The sequence below is a fragment of the Heterocephalus glaber genome, unplaced genomic scaffold, assembly GCF_053883595.1.
Source record: "Heterocephalus glaber isolate CG9 unplaced genomic scaffold, H.glaber_assembly_v1.0 deba00001447, whole genome shotgun sequence".
NCBI lineage: Eukaryota > Metazoa > Chordata > Mammalia > Rodentia > Bathyergidae > Heterocephalus > Heterocephalus glaber.
Window position 1 is genome coordinate 7,350,897 of NW_028258299.1, and position 23,675 is coordinate 7,374,571.

Sequence of the window (23,675 nt, forward strand, 5' to 3'; positions counted from 1 at the left end):
CTCCCAGCCCTGCAGCCCGGCGCCTCTCCGTGGCCGGCGACTCGCTCCGCCGCTCCGCCGCTCGGGCTTCGGCTGCCCTCGGCCCGGCGCCCCTCGGCCCCCTCCCTGCCGGCCGGACAGGTAAGGCTCGGCCTCGGCCGGCCCCCGGCCCCGCCTTCGCGCTCACCTGCTGCGCCCCGGACAAAGGTGGGCTACCTGGGGCGCGGGGCGGAGCGGGTGGAGCGCGGCACGCTCCTCCCGTCCTCCGACCCGACCCGTCCGTCCGTGCGTCCGTCCGTCTGCCGTCGCTGCTTCTCGCCCTGTGTGCCCTCGCCTTCTGGCCCTGGTCCCGGCCGCTTTGGGTCCCTCCCCTGGACGCCCACTTTCCACGCTCCAACCCTCGTCCTCCCGCGCCCTGGCCGCCCTCTCCCGACCCGATCTCGCCCCCTCTCTCCCTCGGGACAGCCTCCTCCCTTTGGGACCCTGTATCTCTTTGTCTCTCAATCTCTGGGTGGTATCAGGCCGAGGACCCCAGACTGCGAGGTTGGGAAAAGGCTCGAAGGCTCCCTGAGCTCCGGGCCGCGCTGGCGGGAACGCACCTGGCCTTCTTCGAGGCCGCCCAGGGGACCCGGTGTGTTTGGGGAGAGCCGAGTGCGCCCCGCATCCTCCCACCCCGGGAACCCGACGGCACGGGCTCGGGCTGCCTCCCCACCGCCGGCTTCTCTCGGCGAACCGGAGACTCCAGCGCCTTTGCGAAGCCAGGTGTGAGACCAGAGGGCACCCGGGTTTCCCGCCAAGACTCCCTGGCCGAGCTCCGAGGGGGCTCCCCGGGCCTTCGCGGGCCCGGCACGCAAGGCCTCTGGGAGTGATCTTGGACAAAGGAATGCATCTCTCTGAGCCTCAGTGTCCCCGTCATAAAACGGGGACAACAGGACCGACCTATAGGGACTTGGGCGCCGGTGGGGGAGGGTAGTCTGTGTCCTTGGGCGGGGCGGAGATGGGACTCCACGGGGACCGCCCCAAATTCCAGCCTGAGACCCTCGGAACGACCTGCCTTGGCCCCTTCCCCATCACACTGCCTGTCCCCTCCTCCTGCCACCCCTACCAACAGCCACCCTCTCCCAGGCCTTCTCTCCCCCTTCCTCTTCGCTCATCCCAAAACCACAGTTTTAAAACCAGGCGGAGCAGGTTCTCTGCTTGCCCGGTGGGGTCAGCGTGGCAGGTCCGTGTTGCTGCAGCTGGCTCTCCCTCAGGAGGCCACGGGTCCCTAAATCACTGATTGATGCTGAACCTTCCTGAAGATGCTCTCTCACAAGCACTTCCGTTCCCCCTGGGCCGTTGTCTGCCCATCCTGGACCTGCTCAAACGTCCTGACCCTCGTCGGTGTCATCAGGACACCCGGGAGGCTGGCAATGATGTGGGGTAAGCGGACCAATGAGAGCCGCCCAGGAGGAGCGAAACCTTGAAGCCGGCAGGTGCCAGGCTGCCCCCGGCAGCTGAGTTTTTGTTTCAGCTGCAGCCGGGGCTGGCAACTGGAGCGTTTCTTTTTAGAGGCAGGAGTGCAGCTGCGGACCTCGCCACACATGCCCCACCCAGGCCCTTCCCGCCGTCGCTGCCCCCTGATCCTCGGCCACACAGCCACCCCCGAAGCAGTTCCTCCAGCCCCAGGATTGCACAGTCCTCACTGCACCAGCATGAAAATAATGCTCCTCTGCCTTTAGTCCAGCCCCTCAGTGCCTCCCTGTGGGCTCTGAATTAACTAGAGACCCCTGCAGGCCGAGGCTGCCCTGCCTTCCCTCTGCCCTCCCACCCCCATCTGCATCCTACAGTTCTGCAAGGATGCAGGGCAGATCCTCTGCATCTCCCACCCTGACTTGGTCTGGGCCTTTCTAGGGCTCTGCCCTCCGTCTGATGCATCCCCCGACTCTGCTCCAGCTGAGCCTCCCTTTCCTGCAGGTCCCTCCCATGGGAAGCCACCTGCTCGCCCGCCCTTGATCTTCTCGCAGTGGTCCCATGACTGATCTTTGGGAGCTGCTGCTCTTCCATAGGCAGTGGAGGCTGGGTCTCCTTCCCCTGGGGTCTCAGTGCCTGGCACATACTAGGTGCTCTGCACACACTTATCTTAAGTGGCACCCTTGGTCCAGGGACAGGAATGAATGGAAAGTTGCAGGCCCCAACTTTCCCCTAGCTTCCACTGGGTGACGCTGGCCAGGCCAGGCAGAGCTGGCGCAGTCCTGCCCGTGTGTGGGCGAGGAGTGTGACAGAGCAGGCATGCACACTCCAGCCTCCCGGCTTGCTGGGGTGGGCAGGGCTGCTATGGCCCCGGGGGCAGCAGGTCCTCCGGAGAAGGTGACTGAATGCTTACCACCCCAGCCCGAAACCCAGATCCCTGCACCCCCACACCGTGCTCTGGTATTGGCCACCTGGCACACATTCTTGATGGGATGAGGGATGGACTTTGGTTCTTCTGTCAGTGCCAGGCTCTGGGATGGGTTACTGAATGGTAGCACAAGCAGTGGTCAAAGTCAGAGGAGATCATTGGCTGTGGGTTCAAGTCCCAGCTCTACCACTTGTTCTGCTGTGTGATTTGGATTAGTCCCTCACTTTTTTTTAAGCTCCTCACATTTTTTTTTGGTATTGGGGCTCAAACTCGGGACCTTGTGCTTGCGAGGCAGGCGATGGAACCACTGAGCTAAATCCCTGGCCCGAGCTCCTCACCTTTTTGTCCTGATATCTCTATGTAGCCATTGTTGCTATTATTATCTGGAAAGTATTAAATTAAGCAATGAATATACAGCTCTAGGTTTAGAATACAAGAAGGCTAATAAATGATGCTCCAGTAAAGATATTCATTGCTCCCACATGGAACTGGAGCCCAGAGAGGTTAATTAACATGCCCAAGGACACACAGCTGTTAAGTGCTGGAGGCCCTTGCACACCCTGGCTTGGCTGGTTCCAAGTGTCTTTCTCCTCCACACTGGCCTCTGCCAGAACCCGACAGCAGGCATTTGGTCACGTGAAGATTAAGTGATGGATCTGACCCACTGCCAAACGATGTTACATTGTCTGGACATCAAGATAGTGAAGTTTCTGGGTACTGGTTGGAGGTTGCCCCAGTGACCACCACACGTGAGTTGCTTGGGAGAGGGGGCTTCCAGGGACCTGTGACCCAGCAGGAGGTGTGAGGAAGCGGGATCGTGGGCCAGGGGGCCGCCCACACCCCAGCCCTGGTTTTCTGAGGTGGGAGGTCTTAGGGGGTGGGGTCCCGAGGCTGCTGTTGGAACAATGAAAGCAGATGGGGACGCTCTGCAGGGAAGCCAAAGCTCATTTGCCGAGACAATGGGCCTCTCCGGGCCGCCTGGGCCTGTCCGGCCCCCCATCGATCACCCTGCTGAGGACCGAGGCTGTGGCCACCTGCGCCTGCCCTGCACTCTCAGACACAAGTGCTTCCGGGGACTCCTGACCCCAGCACACCCGGCCGGCCCCACTCCCTCCCTTTCCCCTGCCCCAGCAGCGGCAGCCTTGAGTCCCAGAGTCCCATTGCTGCACACACAGCCTCACCTCCCTTCTCACGCTGCCGGCGTTTCACTAGAGACTGAGGCTGTGGGGATGAAGAGACCTTGTCCAAGTCACACAGCTCTTTTGGGGCTCACCAGTGGCTCAGCTTCGTGGGTTTGGGTGACATCTCTGTGTTTTCTGGGGTTTTGTGGGTTCTTTGGTTTGGTTTGGTTTATTGCCTTTAAAAAAAAAATTTTTTTTGGTACTGGGAATCGAACTCAGGACCTTGCGCTTGCGAGGCAGACAGCGGAACAACCGAGCTAAATCCCTGGCCCTGGTTTGGTTTATTGAGCCAGGGTCTCACTATGTAGGAACTCACTGTGGAGCCAGGCTGGCCTTGAACTCGTATCGATCCCCAGGGCCTCCCGAGTGCTGGGATCACAGGCATGCATCACCATGCCGGGCTGCCATCCATGTGTTTTAATATGTGTCACTAACTTCATTAGACCTGTGACTGCTCTCCCAGGACTGTTCCTCTGCCTAGGGACACCTAGGGGCAAGGACTGTACCTGCAGCAGCAGATTAGAAGCTCCGTGTTCCAGGACTTACCCAGGCCAGAGCTGTGCCTCTGCTATCAGCCTGGGAAGCTCTGTTCCTCCGCCATTAGACTGGTGGCTTCCGGGGTCAAGGCTGCCTCTTCCTTTGTGGAAGGAGCCGTGTCTCTGCTCAGTCTAGGAGTCCTCTGAGGCATGACCTGGGTCTCTCCTGTCGCAGTGGGTCAGGGCTGTGTCCTCCTCAGACCAGAGCTGTCCTGCACCCGGAGGGGCGGGGTTCCCTGCCTGAGGAGGAAGAGCCGCTGGGGCTCTGCCCTGACATCCCGGTGGTACTGGGAGGCCCCTTCCTGTTAGAAAGGTGGCACTTTGAGGGTCCAGAGCTACTGGGGGAGGCAGGCAGGCCCAGGGCTGTCAAGGCACCCATACGGCAGTGACACCCCCACACACACCCAGGTTTCTCACCCTGCCCATCCTCTGTTCCACCTTGACACCACCATCACTGCTTCAGAAGTGCTGACCTCCCAAGCCATCAAATCTCCTGACGGGCGAGTGAGAGCATTTCACAGACAGGAAAATTAAGTCCAGTGACACCCTGTGGCGGTAGGAGGGGCTCGGGGAGAGCCCACAGGAACCAAGGCCAGCCCCAGGGCTTAATTTAGAATGCACCCCATCCCCCTCCACTCTCTTATAGGATGTAAGGGTGTTTACTGAACAAGTGAAATTACCCACTTTCCAGCCGTCGGGAAGACAGCGCCCCCTAAAGTCAAGGGTCTGCTTCCAGGGGCCTGGGAGCGAAAGCAGGAGTCCCGTGAATTAAATAAGTTACAGCATCTTATGGTCTCCAAGGAAACAGGAGTGGGAAACCAGAAGTGAGTCCAGGTTCTGGGGACACCATCACTGTCCCTTGGCTCCCAGCCCGGGTAGGAAGCTTTTAATGAGGCAATCTCTCCAGGAGATCCACCACCCCGCCATCCAGTCACAGGAGACCGGGCGGGGCTTTTAGATCTGAATCCTAACAGCACCGCAGAGGCCCCGGAAGAGAGAAATCAGCCCCTAGTCCCGGGATCCCTGCAGCGACAGTTGTGGAACACCGCAGACCCTGTTCCCACGGGCAGGAGAGCCCGTCCCCAGGCTCAGCCAGGCATGAGGCGTCCGTGCGCTGAGCTCTTGCGATGGGCTCTCCTTGGAGATATTTCCGGCTCCTGGAGGGGTCAGAGGCCACTTCCTGCCTAGAGTCAGTAGGGGCCGCTCCCCCCCCATTTCCTTCTGGCTGACACACAGGGGCGCCCCCCCACACACATACATACAAGAGGCCCCAAGGCCGTCTCAGCCTCACCTGGGCCCCAGGTGGGCCACACTGGGTGAGCTGGGTGGAGAGCGGACAGTTTGTCTCCGAGGGCCAACAAGGGTCTGGCTGGCCTGGGAGAGTTGTCCTTTTGTTGTGTTTCTTCTTTCAGCATTAGTGGATATGTCCTCTGACCCTACGTTGGCTAAACACAAGTCCCTGTCCCTGAGGGCTCCTCCGGCACCTTGGGGATAGTGCCTGTCTCTTAGACAAATGAGGAATCTTGTCACCTGGCATTATGAATTCCCATGGTTCCTTGGCAGACTGGGCCTTTGGGACCATCGAAACCAACCAGTGTCCAGGGTCTTCCTCCCCTATGCCTGCTGGGGATTGAACCCCAGGGCCTTCACACTGAGCTACATCCCCAGACTTGTTTTTATTTTAAGACAGGGTCCTGCTAAATTGCCTGGTCTGAGTTTGACCTTGGGATCCTCCTGCCTCAGCCTCCCAGAATGCTGGGATTATAGGCATGTGTCACTAAACCCAGCTCTGAAAACATTTTTGAGCAGTGTAAATCTTTTCCCAAATGAAACCTAATTCACAATCCTAAGGTTGGATATAAAACCAATAAAAGCAGTGTTTTATGAGTGGTGTAGCACTCCACTACCACTCATAATTCCTTTCCCTGAATTGAAATGGTCTCTAATTTATGCAGAGGCAACTTTGGAGTCTACATTCAATCAGACAAAGTCTCTTCAGCCTCTGCTACACAGATTTCTGTGCAACCACTGCTATGCCTCACTTTACAGTAGTTGTTTAAGTAAAATCAACAGAGAAAGAAAGGCGCTGTTCTCGAGGCTGTAAAATAACACAGTGGAAGTCGGTTACACTTGTCCTGTGTGGAGCCTCAGCGGGCTTTGGATATCCTCGTCCAGAAAGTACTGGAGCAGGCAACAAAGTGGTTACACATAGCACCTGTTCTTCTCTTAAACTGGAATACACTTCAGTGAGCCAGGGGAAGCCCAAGTTATAATGGAAGAAACTGGGCACAATGCACAGGGCTATAAACGCAGCTACTCAGGAGGCTGAGGCAGGAGGATCACAAGTCCAACTGGAGTCAGGGCAAGAGACACTGTCTCAAAAAAAAAAGCTGGGTGTGGTGGCTTGCATATGTGATCCCAGAATCACCATGAGTTCAAGGCCAGCCTGAATTACAGAGCAAGATCCTCCCCACACTGCCCCCAAAAATGTTTTTTTTTTTTCTGGCAGGGCTGGGGGTCAAACCCAGAGCCTCCCACATGTATTGGGCAAGGGATCAAAGTCGGGACTCTGAGCTTGCAAGGCAGGCGGCCCCACTGAGCTAAATCCCCAGCCCCTAAAATATATATTCTGAAAGTGAGTTAGACTTGAACGCTTCAGGACGCCCAAATCATCCCTGCAAATATGGCGGCTCAGATTTGTCCCTGTCCCGTGAGAAGGAGCTTGGGGTCTGGGAGGGGGCGGCTGGGCCCTCGTCCTAGAGCGGGTGGTCTGGCTCTCGGTCCGGGCTCCAGCCCAGCCTCCTGATGTCCCTGGCCCAGTGTCCCCAGCACCCCCTCGAAGCCACCACGCAGCCAGTGAGCAAGCAGCAAGACAGGAGCAGCGCTCCCACAGGTGCCAGCTCCACAGCTGTCACCAGCTGGGCAGGGCCCCAGATCAGCCCCTGGCCCTCCCTCCTTAGCTTCCTTTCCCCAGCTGCCAATGCCTGGTTCCCACTCCTAGGCCCTGACTGCACTGAATGACAAAGATGCAGCCCATTGGTTGTGGTGCCTCAGGCCTGTGATCCCAGCATTCTGGGAGGCTGAGGCAGGAGGATCGAAAATTGGAGCCCAGCTGGGGCAATAGAGTGACTTAGCAAGACTCTGTCTCAGAATACAAATTCTTTAAAGGGCTGGGGATGTAGCTTGGTGTGAAGGCCCTGGGTTCAATTCCCCAGTGCCACAAAAAAATAAAAGGACAAAGATGCAGTGACAAGCAGTGATGGATGGAAGAAGACATTGGCAGGGTCACAAGTACTATGTTCCCTCACAACCTGGGCCAGGAAAACCTAGGCCTCAGGTGGCATCACCTTGGATTTGTGGCTTGCCCTCCCAGATCCTCAGTTTCCTCATTTAAAAAATGTGGGAAGGGGCCAGGGATTTAGCTCAGTGGTTTCGCCACCTGCTGTGCAAGCACAAGAACCAGAATTTGATCCCCAGTACCCAACAGAAAAGTGGGAGGCCAGGTGTGGTGGCTTCCCTGTGATCCCAGGAGCACGCAGGAGGCTGAGGCAGGAGGAGCGCCATAGTTTGAGGCCAGCTGGGGCAACACAGGGAGACCCTGTCTCAAAAAAGGAGGTGGGGATGCTACCTGGGGAGGCAGGCAGTTGAGAGGAGCAGATGAGCAGGAAAGAGCTTAGTCCTGACTAGGGTTAGGGCTGTTTCATTATTTCATTTTGTTTTGTTTTCTGATAATTCACCACCAGACCTGAGTGGGGAGAAGGCAGTCTCCAGAGTGTGGGCCTTTCTGACATGGCTTAACATCTGTCCTCCAGGGTGACCGTCCCCGCCTGGGGACCCGGGGGTGCACCTGCCTCCTCTTCTCGCCTGGATGCCCAGGGCTTTGCGACGCAGCTCCAGCTGGCTTCCAGACTGACAGGAAGGGTGGCGCCCGTCACCACCCGGGATCCTTGGCATGTCTTCTGCAGTTGCCCACATTTCCCAAATGGCTCTCTGCCAGGCTGGCTTCTTGGTGGCTGGGCTATGCCAAGACCAGCATGAGAATCCCACGGCTGGAAGACGGGGACCGTGCAGTGCTCCCAGTCCCCTCACACTCAGGGGTCGCCCTCCTTCCTGCCCATGGCACCAGTGCCAGCCAGCCTGGCCCAGGGTGTGCACAGGCACAGAAGAAGGACTGGGGCTGCCCCTCTGGGCAAGGGCTTAAAAACAGCCCACAGCTGGATAAGGCCATGGGGGCATCAGACCAGCTGGGGATTGGGCAAGGAACTTGGAGGAGGTGACATTTGGGCAGGACCTGGAAGAGAGAACAGAGACAGGAAAGAGGTGTGTTTGGGGCCCAGGGAACATTTTTTTGGCTCCGATAAAAGCACAAGTTAGGGCTGCAAACCTAGGTTGGGATCACATTCTAAGAGGTCTTGAGTGTGAAAGGGAGGAGTCCGTGGCTAAATGGGAAGGCAGTAAGGAGCCACAGTCAGTTTTGAGCAGGACTAGTCCTGGTCAGCGGAACTGGGGGGCCATGTGGGGCTTCCTGGTGTGGACAAAGTCTGAGGAGAGGGATGGCGCCCCCTGGGTGCACTGACACTGTATGCAGCTGCCCCCTACCCTGCTTTCTCCACGCTCCAACCTCCTCCCTTCCCCAGAATGAGGGCGGATCCCTGTGAATGAGGGTGCCCTGCTCCTTCTCCCAAGCTGTCACCAGAGTCCCTGCAGGACAGACTGGGCCCGGCCCAGCCCAGAGCTGCCGAGGGCCTCAAACCCAGCTCTGTCGCTGCGGCCGGAGGATGACAATGCAGGACTGACAGGCATTCAGCGCCCCAGGGGCTGCGGGGAGAGCGGCCTCCTCGCGGATCTCCTTAGGGAAGGGCTGGGGGCCAGGCCGCAGGAGTCTCTGAACCTTGACCCAAGGTCTGAGGGCCCAGGGAGGGGCGGATGCCACAGGACGAGTGCCCCTGAGTCCTGCCCGGGCCCCGCTCACTTCGAATCTTCAGCGGGGCTGAGACGGGGTCCAAGATGGAGCGTGATGGGAACACCGTGTTCAGCCCTGGGCTCTGGGAAGAGCATGGCGATGGCAGGGGCCTCGGCCTTCCGGTTTCTGCCCCCTCCCAGACAGCCGGTGAGGGCACCCGGGAACTGAGCTGGCTGCAGGGGAGGGGGATGCCGGGAATCGGAATCGGAATCGGAATCAGCACTGGCTGGCAGCCTTTCCTCAGGCCAGGCAATTATCTAGTCACAATCAGGAAGAAACGGCGGAGTAAGCACTTCTGAGAGCCGGGTGGACCACTGGGAGGCTTTAACAATTCAGTCAGCCAGCTGACCCGGTGCGGAGCCAGCCAGACATGGGGAGGCTGGGGTGGAGTGGGGGGCTACAGGCGGGGTCCCCACCATCCCACAGTTAGGGTTCGCCCCAAAGTTTTCCAGGTCACTGGGGGAGGACGCTGGGGGGGGGAGTGCTCCCTGCAGGGGTCCAGGCTGAGTCTGCAAAGCCTTCCCCAAACCCTCAGGGCCAGCAGGAGGGGCAGCATCAGAACCTCAAGGCTCTTGTGGGGGGAAAGAACAGAGGCTGGGCTGTCCCGGAACAGCCACGGGGTTGACTTCAGCCCCTTGGCCTCGGGCCCCCGGGGAGTTTTGCAGCCACTGGAGGTGGATTTCCAAGCCCGGGTGGTGGAGGGGTCTTGGCTTGGTGCTGGGGCCTTGGCACAGGGCGAGATTTGGGCACAGAGCGATTCCACAGATGGTGCTTCCGTGATGTCAGCCAAGGGCTCTGCCTCAGCCCTGCGGCATGTCTGGAACCCTCCGGTGCTGTCCTGGGCAACGTGGGGGGTCAGCAGCACCCTGGCCTCTGCCCATGGGACGCCATTGGCGACCCCCAGGTTGGGGGGGGTGTGTTTGTTTGGTGCAGAACTGGGAGTGGAACTCTGGTTCGCTCTACACTGAGCTCCACCCCACTCCTTTTCTCTTTTTATCTTTTTAATTTTCACTTTTTTTTTTTTTTGGTACCGGGGATCGAACTCGGGTCTTCGCGCTTGCGCAGCAGGCGACGAAACCACTGAGCTAAATCCCCGGCCCTTCTCTTTTCATTTTGAGACAGAGTCTGGGCTAAATTGCTTGGTCTGGCCTCAAACTTGTGATCCTTCTGCCTCAGCCTAGGGTAGTTGGGATGGTAGGCGTGTGCCACTACGTCCAGCATCATCCTCAGTTTTGTTTTTTGAGACAGGATCTCATTATGTAGTTCAGGGTGGCCTCCGACTCACAGGGATCCTCCTGCTTCAGCCTCCAGTGTGCCAGGGTTACGAGCATGTGCCACCGCGCCCGGCAGCATCCCCCAGTTTTGAGAACTAAAAGTGTCTCAGGCCTTGCCAAATGGCGCCCTTCCGCCCTGCTGGGAAAAACGAGGCACGACCCTGGGATGCGGGACGCGGGGGCTTTGGGGTCTGCTGCTCAGCGTTGCCTCTCTTGCAGGAAGGAGCCATGGCAGGGCCGGCGCTCCGCAGGGGCCCCGTGCGGCTGCTCGTCCTGCTGGCGCTCCTGGAGCTGAGCCTGGCGGGCTCCCTCGCACCCGGATCTCCTCTCCGGACCTCGCCTGAGAACCACATCGACCCCCGGGCCCCCGCGCCGTGGACGCCCCAGGCCAGCCACCACCGCCGGCGGGGCCTGGGCAAGAAGGAACGGGGCGCCGGCTTGCCTGGGGCTGTGGCCACCGCCTCCAGGCTACCGGGTCAGAGCCCTGCAGGCCTGCGGGACAAGGACCTGCTCCTGGGGCTGGCGCTGCCCCACCCCGAGAAGGAGCACCGGTCTCCGGGGTGGGAGAGGGCGAGGAGCCGCGGGCGCGAGCGCAAGAGGCGCAGGGATAGAGCGAAGCTGCACAGAGGTAGCTGGAGGTGGGGGGCGGGGGGCCCGGATCTCAGAGGCCCGGGGCGGGGGGAGGGGGCGTGGTGTGGGATCCGGCAGATGGAGGGGATCTCACTACAGTTGGAGGGGTCTGCTAAGGGAGGAGAGGCCTGGGGTGCGGCAGGAACCACAGAGGCTGTCTTAGCCATCGACCATCCCAGTCAGAAGTTCTACCTGGTGTCTGACCCGAGTCTGCCCTACTGTAAGTCCCGAGGAGAGAGGGCGCAGTAGCAAATCCTTTAATCGACTCTGAATCGGCAGAGTGGGGCTAACCAGCTCTGAGCCAGGAGTGGCGGCACACACATGCCATCCCAGCGCTCTGGGAGGCTGAAGCAGGAAGATCAAAAATTCAGCCTGGGCAACTTGGTAACTCAGACCCTGTGAGGAGGCTACACCTGGGACAGGCCGAGTGCGCAGCCACCAGAGAGGGCTGTCCTTCGGGAGGACGCAGCGGTGGAGCCTCACCCCCTCTCCGGCATGCAGCTGGGGCTCGCTTCCTGCCAGCCTATGGGGAAGAGGACAGACCCCCAGTAGGGCGGGGCAAAAACCGGCCCCGCCTCCCGGCCGAGGCTGTCCTCTGTCAGGGTGGGGCTGGGTGTGGTCACCCAAGGGACCTCCGGAGGAGCAGCAGGGCACCCCCCCCACAAGGTTGGTTTGGTGGCCCGGAGGCAGGGTACAGGGAACTCTGGCCACCGACTGTGACGCCCCGGGCGGTGGACTGGGCCTCAGTTAATGAGTGGCTCTGAAGCCCCCCTCCCTTTCCTGGAAAAATCAGCCCAGACAGTCCCAGGCCCTCAGCTTCTGCCCAGCCCCCACTGCCCGTGACCCCTGCCGACTGCACAATCCCCCCACTCACACCAGCCCAGGGCCCTGTGTCTTGGATGCAGCACCAGTGCTTAAGAGAATTGGCTTTGTGCTCCAGCAGACCTGAGTTCAACTCCAGGAGCTGTGTGCCCTTGGGCAAGTCGCCTAACCTCTGTGTTCCCATTTCCTCCCCTACAAATGAGGCTGCAGGAGCACCCAGGGCTTGTGCAGGGCCTAGGAAGGAACACTGGTGGGCTGGCCCAGCTGGGACCCCGTTCAGCAGGTACCCAATAAATGGGCTGCTGACTAATGATCAGCACATTGGAAGCCCTGCTTGTGAGGGGTAGGCTGTGGCTCTCATCTCCCAGCAATGTCCCTCAGCCTCTTCCTGCTCACCTCCTCCAGGAAGCCTTCCACGGTCAATCCCACCAGCTCCCATTAGTTGCCTCTATGTCTCTGGCTGTCCCCAACCAACTCAGATGGGGACTTCCTAGAGTGTTGTTTCGGGGAGAACCCTTGGGCGCCTCCCAGCAACATGTGGAGTTCATCACAGACATTTCCCCTGCTGAGCTCCCCATTTCCAGCTCCCCAGGAGGCGGAGCAGCTGAACCAAGGGCTTGTCACCCGGTCTCCAGTCCCCCGGGTTTGCAGCGTGCTGTCACCAGGTGGACCAGGCCAAACCCCGTGCCCCCCACCCTTCTCAGGCGGAGCGCTGGTCCGAGGCCCCAGCTCCCTGATGAAGAAGGCAGAGCTCTCTGAGGAGCTGACGCTGGACACCACCATGGAGGAGTCTTCCACCAGCCTGGCCCCCACCATGCTCTTCCTCACCACCCTGGAGGCAGCGCCCGCCACAGAAGACTCCCTGGTCCTTCCTGCCACCTCCCTGCACCCCCAGGTAAGCAGCCCAAAGCAGCCTCAGGGCTGGAAGGGCTGTGCAGCCGCCTCCCAGGACACTTAGGGAAGCCAAGGCCCTAACAGGAGGGAGCTGGTGGAAGCCATCAGGCCTAGACACACAGCAGGCTCCTGTGCGGGAGAAAGTGGTCTGGGGTCACATGGGGACAGCCAAGGAACCAGGACGGCTCAGTGGGACGGTCCCTGCCCGCACAGCCGAGAGGCCCTTGGAGTCTAGGAGAGGACAGAGAGCTGTCACAGTAACTGTCAACACCACGGCTGGCCACCCAGAATGAACCAGCGTTAGTTAGTGTTTTGACCGCTGCACTCTGGATCTTTGAAAAAGAAAGCAAGCAGATGTGATGGAAATGCCATCTCCTGGGCATTGGAGCAGGAGCATAGATAGGAATCGATCATACTTCTTGCACCTCTTCTGGGACACTGACAAAAAAAATTTTTTTTTGGTACCAGGGGATCGAACTCAGGTCCTTGGCTTGCAGAGCAGGCGGCAGAAACACTGAGCTACACTGAAAAATTTTCAAAAATAAAACCATTGAAAGGGATCAATAATAATATATTTTATATGTCAATAATGTAGACTATATTGTATATGTGTAAGAAAAAATAAAAAAAAGAATTTTATCAGTACCGTAGTACTTCCTTAGCCAGCTTTACTTTCTGCAATTTCAATCAGTTGTAGTACAAAAATACTCATTGTGTTAGGCCTGGTAGTGCAGGCCTGTAATCCCAGCACTCAGCACTGTGGATTTTGAGGCCAGCCTGGAATATATAGTGAATTCACATTCAGCCTAAACTACATAAGGAGGCCCCATCTCAAACTAGCATAGGTGTATGGACAGGAAAAACAGATCAGTGCTATCCACAGTTGCAAGTGTCCCCTGGGGTCCTGGGAGGGATCTCCCCCAGATAACAGGGCCCACTGTGGATCTTTCTTATGCTCTCTCTGGATCTTGCACCACCATGGGATTCTGATGAAAGCTGTGGCCCGACCCCAGGAGTGCATGGGGCACCAGAGGGGAGCCCCTGGTTGGCGACTGCATGAGACTCCACATTCCTGCTCCCCTCCGCCCCTTCTGCAGGTGCCACCCAGGTCCGATGGGGAGGTGATGCCCACGCTGGACATGGCCTTGTTTGACTGGACTGATTACGAGGACTTAAAACCTGAGGTCTGGCCTGCTGTGAAAAAGAAAGGTTTGCAGCGGTCCCTGGCCACCCTGTGACTGCCCCCAACTCTTCTGAGTGAGCCCTGTGTGCCTGGGGGATGGGGGGCTCCATCTAAACCGGAAATGACACTCAGAATGGAAAGAGCAAGACACTTCCTGTGTGGGAAGAACAATCCATCGAAGGGAGAACAATCAATGAGTCTGTGCTGCTGAGAAGGGGAAACTGAGGCAGAGAGAGCCAGAGTGTCTGGTCCCAGCCACACTGGCAGTGGTCATATGGGCACTGTGACACCCAGGTCCTGTGCTTAATGCCTCCACTGGGCTCAGCCTCAGCTTCTGATGACAGATTTTCTTGTCGCCAGAGAAATGGAGTCCATTCTCCAGCAGTGATAACGAGACATCGCCAGTGGAAGGGGAGCCCTGTGACCATCACCAAGACTGCCTGCCAGGTACCACACTTACACCCAAGGCCCCGGGGGCGGGGGTGACAGGACAGGGCTCCCAGGCACGGAACAAGTCCCTGGGACCCTTTTTTCCCTTTCTGCTACTGAGAATCAAATTGCACTGAACTATATCCCGAGCCCCCTGTATTTTGTATTTTGGGGGGGATTTTTTGTTTTTGCTTTTGTTTTTGTTTTTGGTACCGGGGATCAAACTCAGGTCCTTGTGCTTTCGAGGCAGGCAGTGGAACCACTGAGCTAAATCCCCAGCCCCTCTATTTTGTATTTTGAGACAAGATCTCGCTAAGTTGCCAAATTGCCCAGGCTGGGCTCGAACTTGTGATCCTTCAGCCTCGATAAATACTGCAATTATAGGGATAAATCACCATGCCTGGCTCCCCATGACCCTTATGGACAATATAAGGACAATAGCAGTTACCAAGTTTTCAAGTGATGCTGTCAAGTGTGAATTTATGTAATATATTAGAGCAACCCAGAGAGAGGTGCTGTCACCCTCAGATTTCAGGCAAGCAGTCCGGCCCAGGAGAAGCCAAATGTCTTTCTGGGGATGTTTTTGACAACGTCTTCACCCACTCAGCAGGTGCCTCCATCAATGGAGTGAGAAGTGCAAGAGGTTGCCAGATGTGGCGGTACACACCTCTACCGCCAGTGCTCTGGAGGCTGAGGCAGGAGAGTCAGGTTCCGGCCCAGTCTGGGCAATTTAGTGACTTAGTGAGCCACTGCCTCAAAACAAAAAATAACAAAAGGGCTGGGGATGCAGCTCAGTGTGAAGGCTCTGGGTTCAATCCCCAGTACTGCAAAACACACACACAAAAAGACAAAGTGCAAGAGGTCTGTCTGTCTCGGGGGTGGGGTAGACACCTGTGAGAGGTCGCAGGTGAGGGAGCAGGGTGAACAGAGAGGCCTTCGGATAGACGCCAGGTCCCACTCGGCCCCAGCCAGCAGCCCCGCTGTGCTGCTTTCCTCCCCAAACCACTGTTCACGCCCTGAGCACCGAGAAGGCTCAAGTTCAAGCCAACCCTGAATCTCAATGGGCAAAGCCTCGCCCCAAGGCAGCCTGGGCGTCAGTGTGCCCCTCTGCCCAAAGAGGGCGCTGCTGTCAAAGGTCCTTGAGGCTCCTCCCCACTCTGAGCTGACCCTGCTCCCCGCGGCGCCCAGCGCCCAGCTGTTCCACCGCTGTCCCCTGGAAGTGACCCCACACTGCCCCCGCTTTTCCCAGAACCCATCAGTTGCCTATCTCAAGCAGCTGGGGTCTCCACCACTGCCCCTGGGAGCTCTTCCGTGACCTCATGGGCAATCCCGCCCGGGAGCCTTGGGCACCAGATGGCCCCCTGCCAGGGCGCGGGCCGCCCCCGGCATGATGGATTTCCTGTCCCGTGGGACCGCGTGCGGGGGCGGCGGGGCGGGGCTGCTCGGCTTGGTTGAGCACCGCTGGCTGTGTCTGCAGGGACCTGCTGTGACCTGCGGGGACACGTCTGCATACCCCACAACCGCGGCCTCAACAACAAATGCTTCGACGACTGCATGTGCATGGAAGGTAAGTCTCGGAGAAGGGGCTCCCCACGCTCCGGGTCCCTCGGGGTCTCTGTCAGAGCTGGTTCTGCAAGCCAGGTGTGGTGGCACAGGCCTGTAATCCCAGAGGCCCGGGAGGCTGAGGCAGGCAGATCTCAAGTTTGAGCCCACCCTGGGCCATTCAGCAATATGGTGAGACCTCTCCTGGAAGAGGGTGGGCGGGAGAAGCACTTGGGAGCTGAAGACCAGAGTAGGAACAGCTTCACTATGCGCCTTCCCAATCTGTGAACTCACTTCGTCTTGATTCCTGGCATCCTTCCCCAGATTTGCTTTCCTCCCCTCTTGAAATACAAGCTGGTGTGATCAAAAATCAGCGGGAGGGTGTGGAGAGGAGACAGGCAAGGATCTCTGGAAATAAGACCCAACCTGAAGGCCTGGCGCTCTCATTCGGAATTCTAGGCGGAGAGACGTCAGGAGTGGGATACGGAGGAGAAGGCGGGGTGGTTTCCCAGCAGGGCCAGGCAGGGGAGGAAGTGAAGGGTGCTGCCTGTCTTGCTGCCCCAAGCCCCCGCCTGGTGCTGGAGGCCGAGCCCCTTCCCACTCATGCCCACGTGCCCAGGAAGGGCCCTATAAGGACCCCACTGCACAAAGGCTTTTTTATTTTTAAACTTATCTATTTGGGTTTTTTTAAAGACAGGGTCTTGCTATGTAGTTCAGGCTGGTCTTGAACTCACTCTGTAGCCCAGGCTGGCCTCAAACTTGGATCGATCCTCTTGCCTCAGCCCTCCAAGTGTGCACCATGATGCCTGGCTCCAATTTTGTATTCTGAAAAATTTCAAATACAAACATATGGAAGCAGTCGCAATGGTGTACTGCATCCCTGCGCTCCGTCACTGAGCCTCAGTAATGGACCAAAATGGACTAACTCTTGGCCAGAATTGAACAATAATTACTCCATACCATACAGTACCCAACCCATGTTCCCGACCCTCCCCGAGTGGGAGAATCTGAGCTCGGCCCCTCCATGAACCCGAGATGCATTCAAGTCGTTTTACTCACCTGCTCCTCCAAAATCATCTTGGGAAGGAACACATCCATTTAGGTCTGATTACTCATCCATCTCTAGTCAGTTAAGAAATACTTACTGACCCAGGCGTGGACGTAATCCCAGCACTCCAGGAGGCTGAGGCAGGAGGACTGCAAGTTCCAGTCCAGCCTGGGCAACTTAGTGACTTAACCTGTCTTAACCTTAGTGACCCCATCTCCAAATTAAAACAAAGACCCTAAGAAAAGGGCTGGGGGTGTAGTTCAGTGTGAAAGCCCTGGATTCAGTTGCCTAGTGGGTTTCAGAAGACACACGGAATCCAAGATGAAAACCAGCAGCTTCTGCATGCATAGATTACAAGCCAGCAAGAGGAGTAAATTCTAGGGCCCTAAGCACAGTCCCCTCTGTACTTCCTTTCCTTGACACGTGGTGACAAACACATCTTACTGGAGAGGCGTCCTACTCCCTGGGGTCATTCCCGAAGGAAGTCCAGGGCTTTCCTGGCCACTGACATCTCTTTCCCCAGCCATCAGGAGCATGTGACTTCCTGTGGCCTCCAGTGAAAAATATGTCTACCCACATGTCTCAGGGGGCAACTGACACAGCAAACAAAGCCCAAGCTGCCAAACCCTGCCAATGGCGGGCCGGGAGGGCCACCCTGACTCTAATTACAGTTCTCAAGGAGGAATCTCTTTGAGACCTAAAGGCTGAAGGAGACAACTACACAAAGAACCCGGGGAAGGGCCAGGGATTTCTCTCAGTGGTACCATGGCTGCTTTGAAAGTGCAAGCTCCTCGCAAGAGTTCCATCCCTGGTACCAAAAAAAAAAAAAAAAAAGAACCTAGGGAAGGGATTTCCGGTTGTGAAGACAACACATGCAAAGGTCCTGAGGCCGCAATGGCTGGGGATCTGGGGCAAGCAGCACTGGGGATGGCTAGTGTCAGTGAAGGGAGAGCAGAGGTGGAAGCAGCAGACAGGTGGCAGAGTCCAGGTTCTGGAGGTCCTTGTAAGCCAAGGCATAAGTTTCATTTCATGGGAGTTTTGTGCTGAGCTTCACCCCTGGCCCTGAGTGTCCCGTTAAACTCGTCCAGGAGCTGTGCAGGTGGATAGGGCGCGGTAAGAGAGGATGAGAAGCCCGGTGTGGGGGTGGACAGGAGGAAAGGGACGAGACTGGTGTGTCGCGGGCCTGACGCCCTTGCCTCCCTCCGCCCAGGGCTGCGCTGCTACGCCAAATTCCACCGGAACCGCAGGGTCACGCGGAGGAAGGGCCGCTGCGTGGAGCCCGAGACGGCCAACGGCGCCCAGGGCTCCTTCATCAACGTCTAGCCGCCACTTGCCTGGGGACTGAGCCCAGAGGCGCTGAGAAGCCGGGAGACTTGTGTGTAACTAGAGGAGGGAGATGGAGTGGGGGACCGAGCGGCTGGGGCAGCTGGGAGCTCCAGCCGCCCCTGTCCAGGAGCTGAAAAGCGGCGCCCCTGCGCCTGCGCATCTGCGTCGTCCCCGCCCCGTGAGCTCCGCAGTGGCCGCGCAGAGAGTGCCCTCTGCCGTCGATAGCAGCACTGCAGCGGTTTGAAAACTAGCAGTGGGTTTTGGAGAGTCAAGCGAAAGGGCACGCTGGGCAGGAGAGTCTGGAATACCCCCATGTTCCGGGCGCGGGGCTAAGCGCGCGGCATGCATCACCTCAGTGAATCCCCACAGCAGCCTTTCCGAGTAGGCATTCTCATTTTCCAGGTAAGGACACAGCCACACTCGAGTGACAAATTTGTCCAGGGACCCGGATGGAAGCTCCTCGAGCCTTAACGTGTGTAAGAGTCACCTGGGGACCTAGCTAAGATGCGGACAGGGAGATTTGAACCCGGGCCAGGGGCATAGATCAACAAGGCCTTGTTCCTGCCCTTCCACAGCTGAGAACTTAGACCAATTTCTCCATGGCTTCCGGCAAGAAAAATGCATCTCCTGGTAGTTCCTTTTGCTATAGCTGGAATATTTGTCTGTTCTCAGCCTCCCTTGGACACAGGTGCATCTTTTTTTATTTATGTAAATGCTCATTAATCACCTGCTTGCAGTAAGGGAAGATCCGGGCAGATTGGTCCCCCCACCCTCAGGTAGCTGATATCTTGAGACATAGTGTTTGGGGGAGACAGTAATGTTGTTCCTTGAATTCCTGTGACCCTGCTTATCCCACTCTGGGACTTGCACTTCCAAGTTGTCCTGAGAGATTCTGCCACAGCAGTTCTGATGCACACACGGTCTCTAAGAAGGACTCAAGTCACCCAAATACGCCCACTTCGCCTATCATTTACTGTTTCATGGCCCTCCCAGACATCCCTGAGCTCTATCCCACAGTGGGAAGTGGGGGCACCTCTGCCTTGAAGCACCCCAACAGGCCAAATGCATGATGCCCACCCAGAACGTCTGACTGAGCACTTCCAGCTCCAGGGCCACCTCCACAGAGCCATTTAAATCCCCTCACCTGGCATCTGAACCTTCTGGTCGGCGCAAACCAGGCTGCAAATGACAAAAGCCTTCCCCATCCAAGTCCTCACTGGCCTGGACCCTGGCCAGAGGGTGATGGGGCTGTTTACTGCTTTGGGGAAATCAGTCAGGGTCAGAGTTGGGCACCAAGGAAGATAACAGACCTAGAAGAAATCAAATATGCTTGCTCTTCTCTCACTGTCCTGGTCTGATAGGCATGGGAATCTTGGGGGCAGAGGGAGGGCAGGAGAACTGAAAGGGATCAAAGCCGGCTGGTGGGAAAGCGGATCTGCAAGCAGTTTTGTGTTTGAGGCCAGCCCAGCCCAGCTGCACGCTGGGGGACCCTCCCACCCGCTGGGGATTGTGCAGCCTCTGTGGGAGCTGAACCCTATGAGGGGCTGCAGAGAACCAGCATTGCCAGGACTGCTGAAGCCCCCGGAAGTCAGCAATGGAAACACAGAGGGTCAGGCCAGAACTAAAAGGGCCTGTGCTTGGAAATTCCAGGCCTCTCTTTGCCCCAGCTACCTCCATTTTGCCTTTACAAAGTGGGGATGGGAGAGTAGAATCCTCTTAACTCTCAAGCTGGGGATCCCAGCGCCCCCTCAAATGTTGAATCCACCCCACCAGGACATTCTTAAGTTTCTTCTAGATCTAATTAAGTTTCTTTTTTGGGGGGGGGGGGTACCGGGGATCGAACTCAGGTCCTTGGGCTTTCGAGGCAGGAACCGGAACCACTAAGCTAAATCCCCAGCCCTCTAATTAAGTTTCTTCTGCTGGTACAGAAGCCAACTTCCTCCAGTCCAGAATTCAGCAAACCTTTAGGCTTTGCAGAGCATAGGGTCTCTGCCAAACTACTCCACTCTGCCACAGCCGTGGACAAGGTAAGAATGAATCGGCGTGGCTCCATGCCAGTAAAACCATTTATAGACACAGACTTGAATTTCATATGACTTCCCCAGGTCACAAAAATAATATTTTGATTTCTTAAAACTATTTAAAAATGTAAAACAAAAACAAAAGCTTAGCTTGAAGATTGCAGAAAAAGAGGCAGGGGGTAGGGGCCGGATTTAGCTCAGTGGTTTCCCCACCTGCTGCGCAAGCGCAAGGACCCAAGTTCAATCCCTGGTACCAAAAAAAAAAAAAAAAGAGGCGGGGGGTCAGATGTGGCCCACAGGCCATGGTTCACCAACCAAGTTCAGTTCATTCTCAGCCTTGGCTGAACATTGGAATAATCGGGAACTTTCAAAAGACCTGAGGTCCCTGAGCAAAGGCTCTGTTTTGATATAGAATTTTTTTATCAGTCTTGGGGATGGAACTTGGGGTCTTGCACAGGATAGCCAGGTGCTGTGCTACACCCTAGTTGGCCTGAGCTGCACCCTGGGCTGTGGTCTGGGCTTCCTGTTTCTCTCACTGCCCCCAGGTGGCTCTGTGTACAGCTGTCCACAGCAGCAACAGCTGCTGACAGAAGGGCTTATTCCACCTCCCACCAGCTTGCTGACCTTAGGAGAGTTACTTAAGGTCTCTGTGCCTTGATTTTTTTCATCTGTAAATTGGGAATAATAACTGTTCCTTTGTAGGGGTATTGTGAAGATTAGATGCATAATTCTTTTGAGGTGTTTAGAACACTGCCTGGCGAATGAGCCCCCACTCACCCTGTAAACCAATAAATCCTTCCAGGAGGCTTTTAGTAGGTGTTCTGTTCTCCGACCATGATCTGTCACATACTCAAGGTCATGTCTCTCACCATGCAGGCTCCCTCCCCAAAGTGTGGAATGAGGTCGGAGTGAAAGGTAGAGGCTTCGGGCCAGCCTGGCAATGTGTCGGGTTCCGGGTGCTGGGCAGGGCCGCAAGAGCAGTGGCTTTGCAATGATAGGTTCATTGTGTGAAAATGATGTACCTGGGGAGAACTGCATAAGGGCCCAAGAGGAGACCAGTAGCTGCTGTGACTGTTGCCTGAGCCCAGCCTGCATTCCTCCAGCTGAACCCTTGCTGCTCTTCCAGACACCCCCAAAGTCCTTTCCCTGCCTTGTCTGCTGTCCCCAAGAGTGGTTTTTGTGTCTGCTGCAAAAGGCCTGAGGATTCATTCCAATGGCCTGAGGAAATGACATCTTTATTTATTCCCGGAGGAGTGACTGAGCCACACAGGTCAAATTCCAGAGTCACAATCCCTACTAACCCCGAGACGCTGCAGGGCCACGTCTACCTCACCTAATACTGAGATCGCAAGTGAGAGGATTCTCTCCTCCTGGGACTGAGGTCCACTTTGCAGCTGGAGGAGGTAAACAAGCACGAACAAGCAAGGAGCGTGTTTAGAAGCAAACAACAGAACTGCTAGGAAAGAAAGTGAAGAGGCGGAGAAGCAAGACTTGAAGGCTCCTGCCTGGGGCCTCCACAGTTACCTCCCCACTCACAGCTCATAGGCAGCAGTGCGTGCGTGTGCTGGGGAGGAAGTGGGCAGTTTGAGCAATCAGGGCTTTCTATCGCAGCTTTCCTGCATGCGTTCTGACCCGAAGCTGAGCCACTTCTGGCCCCAACAGGCTGTCTCTACTCCTCTCCTCCTCACAGTGTGGCCAGGGCCTGCAGCAGCGCCTGGAGCTCCGTAGAGGTGAGGGACCCTGGGCTCTACTCCACACCCAAAGCTCCAGGCCACTATTGTGCATGGTAAAGTTTTAGAGTCACAGGTCTAGGACACAGAGGGGAAACCAAGCACTGGCCTGTTGGAGACATTTGGATGCTTTGAGTCATTTGTTTTGCTGGCAGTACTGGGGATTAAACCCAGGGAATGCTAAACTATATCCTCAGCCTTGTTTTAATTTTATTTTGAGAGAGGGATGACTAGCAATGACCAGCTCATGGGTTCAGAGGCCCTGCTCCTTACATTTAGAGGATCTCAGGCAGAGCATCTAGGCCCGAGGCCCTCAGTCAGGGTTTTCTGCCTGTTAGGAAATCCCGGGGGCGGGGGGGGGGGCTGTGGCTCCTCTTAAAGTGTGGGAGCAGCAGGGGAAGGGGTGCTACACCCTTGTAGTCCTGTGATGTCATGTTGCATGTGTTCTCTCACGCTGTAAATAAAGAGTCATGGTTACTAAGTCAAGTGGTCACCTGTTCCTCTCCAGATGTTCTGTCTGTGCTGGCACTGAGCATTGCTGGGGCCCCAGAGGGACCTTAAGCCTGGTGTGTCCCCAGCATGTCCCATTCATTGGCACACCCCATTTGAGCAGCGAACAAGGCGGTCAGGGGCTTCCTGAGGTGGGACCTCTAGCCAGATCACTCCAGTGGAGATCTCTTCCAGGGCTGGGGTAGCTGAGGTCCCAAAGAGACAGGGTGGCTGGTTACAGCAGGTTGGCCCCCAGCAGCTTCATTCCCAGCCCCTGAGAGCCAGGGGCAGAGCAAAGCAAACACCAGCTTCTCAGGGACCAGGAAGAACAAAGGGCTGCCGCCGACAGAGGCAGGCTCAGATGCTATTTGGACAAAGTGTGAGCCACCAGGCGGTAGCGTGGCTTGGCACCAGGAAGTCTGTTGCTTATCTCAGTGTCAGTTCCCACCACCACGGCCCTACTCTGGACCAGGGCCTCTGAGGCCTGGCTGACACAGTAGGTCGTGGGACAGCTTTCATTGGCACTGTGTCCCAAAGCCAAGGCAGGACCCAGACACTCCTGGGGCTGGGGTGACTGTACACATGGCCCCCCTTAGGATCTGATGTCCCTACAGAGATCTCCCAGCCCAGCCTGGATGGGGGAACCAGGTCCCCAAACCTAGGGCTTCCTAACACATGCCCCTGGGACAGCCAGCAGGAGAATCTGGGGAGCAGCCCAGGTTTCTGAGCCTGCCCTGGGCATCTCGGATGGGCTTGGGCTCTGCCTGCTTGAGAACTTTAGATGGAGAGCTGCTGAGCCAAACCTTCCTAAACTCACTGTCCTCTCTGCTCAGGCCCTAGGCAGCCTGAGAAGCCTACTGCTGAGAAAGGTTCAGAGGAATCAAGCCCAAGGGTCCCTTTCCTGCAGGCCACGTGAGTCGCACTGTCCCTGTCCCAACCATTCAACTTTCTGCAGCATGGACAGCCATAGACAACACAGAAATCCATGAGCACAAATGAATGCAGACAGCCATGTGCCAATAAAACTTTATTTACACAAAAAAGGACTGGGCTGGATCTGGCCCACAGACTGCAGTGTACCCGCCCCTGTTCCTGACCTTTAGGTCAACGGTTGCAGAAAGCCATGCTGGGCTTCTAAATCCTTTCTGTTCTTGGGTCTCAACTTGAACCCATTGTATTCTACTAACATGGGTCAGCATGGTGCTGAGATAAGGGATAAGACCGGTCACATCCAAGACCACAAGGACA

The 23,675-nt window shown here is 56.9% G+C and overlaps 1 protein-coding gene across 1 annotated transcript; it reads left to right on the plus strand.

The window, feature by feature from the left end:
* The first annotated feature begins 26 nt into the window (after positions 1 to 26).
* On the plus strand, positions 27 to 22,290 carry Draxin (dorsal inhibitory axon guidance protein). The gene is made up of 7 exons (XM_013065051.3): positions 27 to 120; positions 10,533 to 10,941; positions 12,470 to 12,660; positions 13,757 to 13,868; positions 14,203 to 14,289; positions 15,749 to 15,838; positions 18,072 to 22,290. Exons 2-7 carry the CDS (start codon positions 10,542 to 10,544, stop codon positions 18,182 to 18,184), a joined length of 993 nt encoding a protein of 330 aa, XP_012920505.1. The 5' UTR covers positions 27 to 120; positions 10,533 to 10,541; the 3' UTR covers positions 18,185 to 22,290.
* The last annotated feature ends 1,385 nt before the right edge of the window (positions 22,291 to 23,675 follow it).